Genomic DNA, 12,464 nt, shown 5'->3' on the forward strand with positions numbered 1-12,464 from the left:
TTAGAAGATAAACTATGTGAGGGACTTTAGAAATGGAGCCTAAGTGTTACTAGTGTATTATTCTCTTTCCGTCTTGATTATTGATGAATTGGGTGGAGGAGGAGAATTTCATGAATTAGAACGACGAATACACGCAATCACAAGAGCACCCAAAACGATAGCCAGCATGGCGCAAATAATGCCAATTATAACATATGCAGAATCATGGTTTTCACCTTCTTGAAGAAGTCTACGAGAATGGAGGAGGAGGGAAGGGTTGTTGGAGTGTGTGTCTTCTTCTTCCGAGGTGGTCGTAGCTGAAAATACTGTTCTTGCTGCTGCTACCAAGAGGATCATGATAATGGACATGCTATTTGTGAGTGTCTTTGTCCACATTATTGTGTTGCATATAACAATAATGTGTGCATGCTTGCTCAATTTATATATATATATTTGAACGAGTGATAGAAGAACGGAAATAAAATGCATGCATGCTTGCTCAATTTATGTATATATTTGAACGACCAAGGGATGGATAATATTTAAAGATTAATTATGTCCACATTCAGTTGCATTCTAACCATTGTAAAGTAGGAAAGATTCTGCCCCCGATTGCGCATGTTGACCATTAATTGTAATTTTAATGATAATTTAATGATGAAAGATTGAGAACAGGGTGTGTGATTAATTATATTGCGCTTACAATATACTCTGCGTTTGTGAGGAAATTAAACGAGAACATCTATTGAGATAGTTCATGCATCTTTTTTTTTTTTATCTTGAGATAAAATTGTATTAGAAATTATGTTAATCACAAAAAAAATTAGAGATTACGATAAAAGTATATTAATAATATTAAGTATTTTATTTTTAATTCTTTAATTAACTAATTGCCAATTATATTATATATATATAAAAAATTGTCACGTAAGAATATGCCATGTAGAAACACTAAATTTATTTTTTCCCATTGAAATTTCCCTATTTTTTATTTAATTTTTAATTTATAAAATAATATATTTATAGTAATTAAGCTTATTGCAACAGTTATATTTTGATTAGAGCAATCAATTACACCATTAAATCTTACATGGATTTTGATTTTATATTAGAAGCGATTAATTTATTTAATTTTCTGGAATAATTTTTTATAACTACAGTAATTAATTAATTACCAAGTAATCAAAATAATAAATAAAATAATGTATTAGCTAAGTTATATTGAATTACGGTAATGAACAGTGATTTTGACAACGGTAAAAAGTTGTTATATGCTACTTTATTTTTGCATATATCAAATTGGTACAGTTCAACAGTAATTAATAGAGCAAAATAATATATATATATATATATATATATATATATATATATATATATATATATATATATATATATATGATATACATATGAAAATGATTTTTAAAAGAAAATTTTACAGGTGTCATTCTCTAGAGTTCTAAACAATTAGTTTTTGTTAATTTTAAATTTCAAATTCATTTTTAATTACTTCATCTTTTTAATGTATATTAGTAATCCAGGTTGAGCCAGATTAAATATAATTTAGAAATCAAACTAATAAAAAATAGTTGAATTGGTTAGTAATTTGTTGTTAAAAATCCAAACCAATCCAACCTTAAATGAGTTGTAATTGATTTAGATTTATTAGTTAATCGGGCATATTAAAATAATAATGTATTTTTTTAATAAAAAAAAGTATCTAATTAGTTCAATGGATTCAAAATCAGAACATTTAATTAACTAAAACTAGCTAAAGAATGATCTATGCACAATCAAAATGATAATGTACACTATGTAAGAAGTTACAATGAATAACAAATAAATCACTTTAATCTAAGCACAATATGAAATTAGTCATGTTTTTTTTTTTGGACAGAAACTCACTTGACTCATTTCATTCATCACCAAACTTTCAATACAAGGTATCACTTGATAAGAAGTGTAGAGACTAGGGAAGAATGGTGCAGCTCTAACAAGCTCATGAGCTACACCATTGATTTGTCTCTTTGCAAATACAACTGAAAATGATGTATTAAGGTTTAACAAACTTCAACACCTATGAATAATCTATCCCAACTCCAAGTTATGAACTGCTGAATGTTTGATTTTTTGTACAACACTCTTACAATCAGATTCAAATGTGATATCGATATTGTTAAATCCCAGTGAGAGTGTGAATTCCATAGCTACAGCAAGAGCTAATGCTTCACCCTCTTGAACTGCCATGCACGATGTTCTTCTTTGGTATGTTTTTAAAGCCACCACTCTTCCAGTTTCATCCCTGATACACATTCCCATACCAGTCACGTTTTCCTCCTTATGGAAGCTAGCATCGACATTACATTTGAAAGCTCCATGAGGGGGCGGCTTCCACCTTTCTGCTCTAGAAACATTGTCCCTCCTTTCAAGAAAAGGATTCATATTCTTCACTCCAAACTAATCTTGGTAAAATTCATCAGCTCTACATACAACTACATAATCAAACTCAAGCTTGTTGTCAGACTTTTTCATTCCTCCGACGCCACATACTCCACAACATCGTTGTCACCCTCTTTCTTTGTTGTTCTAACAAAATTGTAAAAGTTTAAAGAATAGACTCGCTCAGTCCTTCACCTGAGACATAAGGTCATGGACGAGATGAAATTAGCCATGTTATCAAAGGTTCCAATGCATATATATCTAAATTTAAATACAAGTCCAACTATCAAAACCCAACACTATCACACACAATAAATATCCCACATTGTCATATAGTAATGACAATGTCCCAGATTGTTTTCTTTTTAATATTATATATATCATGTAGAGTTAGGTTAAAGGAGTTTGAAATTTATTAACTACACACACCAACCCAATTATAACTAAGTCAATCAAAAAAATGAATTCAATCCTATCTAACTTGCTCAAATATAATTAAGTTATATATCATCTGAATTCTTACGAAAAATAATTCATAGCCAAACTTTATTTATATTTTTTTTATTAATCATATTCTCTTTTTCTTAATGAGCCGAAAGATCAAGATAAAAAATTTATAATTTAGTTGAGTTAAATTGATTAAATTTATGATTTGATCGCGACCCATCAATTAAATCTTTATTATATTTGTTTTCTTTATTGTTATTAAATCCATTTATTTTTTGTTTTATAGTTTCATTTATTTTCCATCTTTTCTTAAGGTAATTTTCTACTTTTTTTCTTCGTTCTCTTTTAATTCATTTTATTTATTTTTTTCGTGTATTTCACACTTGTATGCTAATACTATTTCATTATTTATACACAATACAACTATTAATTAAGATACATAAATGATTAAAAGAGAGGCTTCACCATAGAAAAAAAGTATATGGTTTAATTTTTCTTTTTGTTTCAGAATTTTAAATTTTGTATTGTTTTATTAAATGAGATATTACGATGGAAATAAGGGGAATTATTTCTTGAAGTAAAAAAAGGGAATTATTTACTAATTTATCATTTCTTTCTTTCTTTCTTTATTTTTTATTTAAATTATTTAAAATTAAAAAAAAAACATTCCCAAAAATATTAAAATGTAACCAAACATATATATATTTTAAAAATACCTGAGAATATTATCATGTTATATTCCAGAGAATAACATTGCTAAAAATAGGAAAAAAAAAATTGAAACAGCCTACTTAGTCTTTACACACAATAAAGTTTGCAACAAAAAAAGTTAGGATTTACATTTTTTGTTTATTATTATTATTATTTTAATGTCTTCTAATTTAAATTAAACCATATGCTATTTTGAATTAAGGGGTTGTATTGGATGAGGATTTTAAAAGATTATTTTAGCATAAAAAAGTATTGTGTATTTTAAAGATGGTATAAAAATGTTTGACTTATTAAATTTATTTACAAAACTTTTATGATATTTTGAATTTTAATGAATTTATATCATAAGAATTTAAAATATTTGAAAGAATTTTAAATGTTTATAAGATTTAAAGGAATCTTGTGATTTTTTAAAAAACATATTTAAAATTACAAGAATTGGTAGATGAAGTTTGCATTAAAAAGTAAAACCAATACAATTTTTTAATACCTATAGCTTTAGATTATTCTATACTAATTCTTCTTATGATGGCATTCTCTTATTCTCCTTTTTGGATTTGAATAATAAATTTAAAATTACACACTGATCTTCTTATTTTTTAAAATTACTGTCATTATTTTATGATAAATCTAATGACATGTTTAAATGAGAGTGTAATAATAAGTATATACTAAAAGGAAATAATGAGAGTGAAAAAATTATAGGAGAATTACTAAGTTATGGTAAAGAAAAAATTAAGGATAATAGTCACGAAAATATTATATCGAATAGGTGATACACATAGTTGGTATAAAGAAAACATGGTTAACATTAACACATAAGATAAACATTAATTTAATATACAAAACAAATATAAAAGTGCAAAGAAGAGAAATATATTTGATGTTTTTTGTTCCAAAAGAATAAAATAAACATATATAATCCATACATATTAAAGAATATTATTTTTTAATAATTAATCTGTGCCTTTTCCAATTGAATAGATATCATTTTTATATTAAGTATTAAAGAGAGAAAAGTATAGTGGTGATGATTGAAAATAAAATCTAGTAATCAATATAAAACAAAAGAGTCTAATAAAATTTTAAGAATTTGAATAAGATTATTTGATAAATATTTTTATATTAGGAAATCAGATAAAATTTATCAAAATATATTTTAAAAAATGATTTATCTAAATGTATATATTTTTTAATATCAAACTACTTTTTTTAAGTTATAAAAAATACTAATGGAATACCATCAAATTTATTTATATTATTTAAAAATCTTAATAAGATAACAAAACATTTTTTTTATAAAAGGAACTTTCAGAATTTTTAAAATTTTAATCGAATACACTCTGGGAATTAAAATATATAATTAAATACATATATTTAAGATACAACATTATCTACCTCACGTATGTGACATTATTTTTCTCATGTGACTGTGACTCTGAGCAATCTTGTTTAGTTGTTTTATTTGCACAGAAAAGAGTAGCATCTGGTTTGAGGTAAACGAAGATGTGAGAGAGAAATGGCGATGGCCATGGTTATGACTCTGAAACCCAAACTCTGGAAAACAAAAACAAGTCCTCATTGTCTTCGTCTTCGTCTTTGTTCCTGCACTCACCTTCTTCCATTTTCCTCATGGTCACACTTTCCCTACAAAGACCACGACCTTCTCTGCGAAATCTCCGAAGCCATCAACGATTCCGAGACCAAACACGAGAAGGGTTACTCTGAGAACCCGAGACTTAAACGAATCCTCCCTTCCCTCACGCCGCGCCACGTCAGCAAGCTCATCACCCTCAACCCTCTCTGTCTCCCCCCCTCCTCGCTCCTCTCCTTCTTCAACCACCTCGCTTCTCGCCCTCCCTTTCGCCACACTCTCCATTCCTACTGCACCATGCTTCACTTCCTCTGCCTCCACAGAATGCTCCCGCAAGCACACTCCCTTGTATCTTTCCTCGTTTCACGAAAAGGAACAAACTCTGCTTCAACACTTTTCTCTTCCATTCTCAGAACCATGCCTCGTCATCACCACCACCACCACTCCGTTGGCCTCGTCTTTGATGCTTTAATCTCTGCTTACGTTGATTCCGGGTTTACACCCGACGCTGTTCAGTGTTTCAGGTTGGTTACGAAGAATAAGTTCCCGGTCCCGATTCGAGGTTGCGAGAATCTGCTTCGTCGCGTGGTGAGGTTGAGACCCGTCGAGATTGAACGCTCCTGGGCCTTGTATTTGGAGGTTTTGGATTCTGGGTACCCGCCAAAGATTTATTTTTTCAACGTTTTGATGCATGGGTTTTGTAAGGCTGGAGATGTTGGGAATGCGCGGTTGGTGTTCGATGAAATTCCCAAGAGGGGTTTGCGGCCAACGGTTGTTAGTTTCAATACTTTGATCAGTGGGTGCTGTAAATCCGGGGATGTGGAGGAGGGTTTTAGGTTGAAGGGTGTTATGGAGAGTGAGGGGGTGTGTCCTGATGTTTTCACTTTTAGTGCTTTGATCAATGGGCTGTGTAAGGAGGGTAGGTTGGATGAGGGGAGCCTTTTGTTTGATGAGATGTGCGGGAGGGGATTGGTTCCGAATGGCGTTACCTTCACCACTTTGATTGATGGGCAGTGCAAAGGTGGGAAGGTTGATTTGGCATTGAAGAATTTTCAGATGATGCTGGCTCAGGGTGTTAGGCCTGACTTGGTTACTTATAATGCATTGATCAATGGTCTTTGTAAGGTTGGAGATTTGAAGGAGGCTAGGCGGCTTGTGAACGAGATGACTGCGAGCGGTTTGAAGCCTGACAAAATCACTTTCACTACACTGATAGACGGGTGCTGCAAGGATGGGGATATGGAATCGGCGTTGGAGATCAAAAGGAGAATGGTTGAGGAGGGGATTGAACTTGATGATGTAGCTTTCACTGCTCTTATCTCTGGGCTTTGTAGAGAAGGTAGAGTTCATGATGCTGGGAGAATGTTGACAGATATGTTGAGTGCTGGTTTCAAACCAGATGATCCCACGTACACCATGGTTATTGATTGCTTTTGTAAGAAGGGTGATGTTAAGATGGGGTTCAAGTTACTCAAGGAGATGCAAAGCGATGGACATGTACCGGGAGTTGTCACGTATAATGCACTAATGAATGGACTGTGCAAGCAAGGTCAGATGAAAAATGCTAAAATGCTGTTAGATGCAATGCTTAATGTGGGGGTGGCTCCAAATGATATTACATATAACATTTTACTAGACGGTCATAGCAAGCATGGAAGCTCTGTTGATGTTGACATATTTAATTCTGAGAAAGGACTTGTTACAGATTATGCTTCATATACAGCACTTGTTAATGAATCAAGTAAAACTTCAAAAGATCACCTAAAGAGATGATTGCTACTGAAGTCTTTTTAGCTGAACTGCCATAATTGTAGGACCTGGCTTACAGATATAAAATAAATCAATAAATCAAAATAACTTGACTATTGACTATTATGACTGAATCAGTATACGGCACAGGGAAGATAGAATATGTTTTCAATTTCATTGTTGTATAATTCTTGATTTCATTGGTGGATTGCTGAAAGTACTATGCAAGAAGGTTGCAGGAGCTTCCATCTGAAATGTTTTTGATATTTGAGCCAGAAGGCTTCATTTATTGCAATAACAACATCAGAGTTGTTGGAGATTGGAATTGCGCCTATCTTCCTTCAATTTTGTATAGTGCATGTTAATGCCAATTTAGATTCTTTTGTGCTTTCAGTTATTCCTTGTAAATAATGCAACTTGGCTGCTATTGTCAATGCAAGAAACCGAAGTTGCTTCTAACGGTCAAGGCAACACCAATTTTAAAATAAATGCTTTTTAAAAAAACATTTTTAATAAGCAGATATAATTTATTTATCAAAATAAATAAATAAGTAACAGTTTTTTTTAACAAAATCAGTTTAGACAAACACACTAAGAAAATAAAAAATTACTTATTTTATTAAGATAAATATTAAAAAAAAAAGATTTAAACAAACTGACCCTGTATGTAAATTGACTTCCTAACTACTTGATATATGAATGACCAAGTTGATTCTTAAAGAAACACATCACTGTGGAGGAATGCGTCCCTTATTTTTCTAAACTTAATCATTCTTTCAAAACAATTGGTTACGGTGCTAGTATTTAGGTTATGTTTGGCTTAGTTTTTTTAACCTTTAAATGCTATTTTAAAATAATTAATTAAAATAAGAAATTTAGGTGTAAGTTATTTTGAAAATTTTCATTCTATTTTTTAACTTAAAAGTTGCTTTTAAGTTAAAAGTTTAAACTATTTTTTTACTTTATTTAAAACTAGTCATCTCATCATCTAACAATATATTTATAAAAATAAAAATATTATGTAAAGTAAATATTTTAATGGTAATTGAAAATGATTTATTATATATAATATTAAATAAAAGAAATTAAAATTATTGATTACAAAAAGTTAAAAGTTTATAAATTTTTATATTTTGTTCAAGAATATTTAAAAAATAAAGTAGACAAAATTCAATAATATTAAATATTAAAAAATTGTTTTAAACATGTGGCAGTCATGTTTGTGACGACGACGGCGGTGATGACTGTGATCATAATGGTGATTGTAGTCATTGTGGTGACAATCTTAACATAAATTATATTTTTAAAATATTTAATTTTTTATTTGATAAATCTCACAGAGAATTTATGATTAAATGAAGATTTAATTTAAATTTAAAATATTTTAATTTTATCTTTTTTATTTTAATGTAATGGATGAGAATTATATTTTTTTTCTCAGAGGATATATATATAATCCGAGTGGAGTTGTATCAATGAAAAATTAAAAATGATGACAAATTTGATGGTGAATGATTTTCAGGACGAATAGTGTTCTTATGAATACGAAGACAGTGACAAACGTAATGTATAAAATAATTTAATTAAAAATAACAAAGAGGACAAATAGTGTTTTTTTTATATTCAGAAAAAAAAAAAACAAGAGCACACAAATTCTGTCTCGCTCATTTAAGGAGAAGAGTATCGTATATATTTATACTCAAGAAAAGTTACATTACTTTAAATACATTATTGAATTTTGAGCTCCATCATTGTTCTATTGCTAGCTAGCTAGCTAGATTCTGTGGGCAGTAGAGCTGGACAAACGATTTTGGGCCTCAGGGTCACTCGTGAAATCCGTAGTTCACATAGTATACGGTCTTATTTTTTAGATTACGTTTAAATTGTTGGTTTTTTAGTCCGGTCAAGTTAAGTGGGTTACCTAAAGTGCAATATTGATGCATCACTCTTGAAGGGTCAAAAATGTTTTGGAGTGGGAATATTTCTACATGCATGCAGCTTGGTATCAGCGCAATTTAATCAAAGCTAAGTCATTATGCTTTCTGGACTTCCAGAACCAAGAGAAGCTGAAGCCTGGAGTTTCTTACAAAAAAGCTTTGCACTCGATAGATGAGATTGGACTGAGAATTATCATCTTTGAACTGGATTACAAAACAGTGGTGGATGGAGTAGTTGCACCTTCTACTAGCTCTTCGGATTTTCATCTTATTTTATCTAAACGTAGAGTCATTCTTACGTACAACTATTATCAAAACTCATTAGTGAATTTTATCAGGAGATAAGAAATCATACAACTTATACCTTAGCTAGGACAACAAGATTTTATGCTAACAATCAAACCTTTAATTTGATTGTATTTCAAATTGTATTTATTCTCTTGTTTTAAATGAAATGAAGTAATTCGTTAAATTTATTCCATATTAGGTTTTATTCTCATTGTCTTGCAGATACTTTGATGTATGCTTGGAAGTACAACCTCTTTGGTCTATATATAGGCTATGAATTAAAGTTAATGCTGTGAACTCTGTCATTTTTTTTCTACTAAAAATTGGACATGTTTCCTCCTTAATCTCAACTTTTGATATCATTTTTATTGAATTTTTTATCCACTTATTTAAGTTTTATTCTTGATTAAATAAGAATTGAATTTGTCTCACCTCTTTATTTTTATTGGTCATGCTGGCTAATAAATATCTACATCTACATCTTTTAGAAATTAAGCATACAGCAGTATCGTGACATAACCAAGGTTGTGTCTTGACTTAACACAAAGGAAATAAATTTGTACTTATATACACAAAGTAATTTTTTCTTTAAAATGTTGATATATCTTTTTTAACTTCTTTAAAAAATGTCAATAATTAATCAAAGTCATAGAACCATTTCATCAACTTAAACCAAAATATACCAAAAAATAATTACCTCTAATCCTTCGACCATTTCTATAAAGATATGGTGACCAATCCCACCTTGCTACTGTCTCTAGCTTGCAATATTTAAAAAAAAATTGCTTCTTTTACATTCTATTCAGACATAATTATTCACCTAAAACTGTTCTCACTGGATGACCTTTATTCAATTTATATAGAACTTGGATGAATGAAGACAACACCTTTAGATGTTGGAAACTTTCTCCTTCTCCAAAATGGACTTAAGCCTGAATTGACATCTGCTCCACGCTTTGTAGCCACTTGTCTGCCTATGTAATGTCATTGTGAATTGTGTGATGTAGCGGTCTCACCTTCCTTTTTATTTTCGTTTGAGTTGTTCCTTGCCCTCGCGGGGTGTAAAACAATTTAGTGAAACGAATTTTTTGTTAACATTATTGTGTATATTAATAATTAAAAATGAAAATTAGGAAATAAAAATACAAGTATTCAAAATTGAAAACTTATAATCATTTAATATTATTTTTTATGATGAAAGTTTTATTTATTTATTTTTGAAAAAAAAGTATTCTCTTATGTTAAAAAACATATTTTAGTTTTATATTTATGTCAATTATAAAAAAAATTAAAAATTACAACTAAAATTGAGTCCCACCCAAATACAAAATATCTTTTATATACTTTCTTCATCCCGAGAAAAAATAATTATAGATTAAAGAAATAATAATTTTATAAATTAACCATATATCTCATTAATTTATTTATAAGTTTTACCGTTCATCATTAATATTAAAAGGAATATAAGTGAAAAAATAATAAATATTACATTAAAAAATTAAAATAATAATTATTTTATAATAATTTTCTAATACAATAATTATAATGGGACGAGAGACTAACCCTTAAAAAATTTATGGCCACTCAGTAGCTTGGACCCGCTAATTAATGGAGAAGGATATGCAAGTGGCGTTCTTCCTGCCTTTGGTTCACAGATATGTCCCAAGTCAATTCGGATTTCTCTTTTTATTTTTTATTTTTTTGTATTACAGACCAATTTTATTTTCTTTGGATTGCTTTTCAATTTGAGACAAAGAGATGCGATTTATATATAAAAAATTATTTATTATAAAATGGCCCATTTTGGTATTGCGTTAAAAAAATTACAGTAGTTTTATTAAAAAAATATTATTTCGATGTTATTCCAGAAGATAACATAATACTACTTCAATCTCTTTTTAATTGAAGTTTGTACATTTTTTACTCATCTGTTAATTTAAGAAATAATATAATATTATAATTATTAATTTAATTAAACTTCTATCTTCACTTGTTAATTATTTTACTTACTTATAATAAAATCAAGTAATAGATGATTAAAAAGCATTACATTAAAGAATTAACTTTGATGTTAGTCTTTTTTCTACTTATCTTCTCACTTCGAATATTTCAATGCACTAATAATAACTATAGCTAAAAAGGGAAAGGGTACGTTAATTATAATTATTTTCAAAAATAAAAATAATTTTAATACAGATAATATGTTAACTATATCTTTTATTAAGTATTCTTACTTTTAAATGACACTTAAGAATACAGTGAAATAAAAATTTAATAAGAATATTTCTCTTTAAGATAATTCAACCATGTCTCTTATATATGTCTCGTAATTATTATGATAACTAAAAGATAAAGATAAAAAAAAAAAAAAAAAACGATGTTCCAATTTGAGGTACAAAAGTCTCCAAATTTTTTGTCAAAAAAAAGGTCTCCAAATTCAAGGAATGCATACTTACAAAAAACTATTTATACATACAGAGTTGAAAGAAATTAGTTTTTGTTATTAGTAGTAACACTAAAAATAAATCATGTTATTGATATATATTTTATGTATGAAAACTTTATGGATTTTAACCAAGCATTTTATACAAGGGACACGAGTCAGTTGCAAAGCTCAACTGTCATAGTGTTTGTTAGTTACAGGATAATGTCACTATCACAAAATGAATAAAAAGTAATTATCATATGATACATGGCATGCTAGACAAAGCCAATTAAAGAAGTTCACGAGGAGTGATCGCTCCTTTTAACTACTATTTATTGTCCATTAATTCTTAAGCATTTCCTATATATTTACCTTCGTTTTACAGTATCCGCATCATGCCACCATGGTCTTGTGGTTTATATGTAGCTTTATTAGAACTGCTTTATATTAGAGTCGTGACTCGTGAGATCTATATATATTCCAGAGATGATATAGAGATTAGGTTAAAATTAATGTAAAAAACAAAACAATTTGGATGAGATTCAATTTCAAAACTAAATCATCTTTAAAAAATTGAGAAATAGTAGATGTTCCATGTGCGAAAATCAAGAATGTTACTTACAAAACTCTTAGCAAAGAAAAAAAAAGTTGCCGACATTGTTTTTAGCTTGGTGAAAAATATTGAATGTAAATTTCGAAACTAACCGTTTAATTGTAAGTGAAAATTTTGTGAGAGGTCTTTGCTTCTTTTTTTCGCAAAAAATTAATGCCAAGTAAATCACCCCCAATAAATATACTGCAAACAAACACACCAGTTAACTGAACTAATTTTTCTTCTTCAAAATAATGCTTTAAATAACTTTACTTTATGACAACACTTTGGATTGTGTAACATATA

At 29.1% G+C, this 12,464-nt stretch overlaps 1 protein-coding gene across 1 annotated transcript; it reads left to right on the plus strand.

The window, feature by feature from the left end:
* The first annotated feature begins 4,982 nt into the window (after window positions 1-4,982).
* Window positions 4,983-7,233, plus strand: LOC114398003 (putative pentatricopeptide repeat-containing protein At1g09680). Its single transcript, XM_028360109.1, has one exon. The coding sequence runs from the start codon at window positions 5,093-5,095 to the stop codon at window positions 6,938-6,940; it is 1,848 nt and encodes a 615-aa protein (XP_028215910.1). The 5' UTR covers window positions 4,983-5,092; the 3' UTR covers window positions 6,941-7,233.
* Window positions 7,234-12,464: the final 5,231 nt, after the last annotated feature.

Source organism: Glycine soja, chromosome 2 (assembly GCF_004193775.1).
Source record: "Glycine soja cultivar W05 chromosome 2, ASM419377v2, whole genome shotgun sequence".
Lineage (NCBI taxonomy): Eukaryota > Viridiplantae > Streptophyta > Magnoliopsida > Fabales > Fabaceae > Glycine > Glycine soja.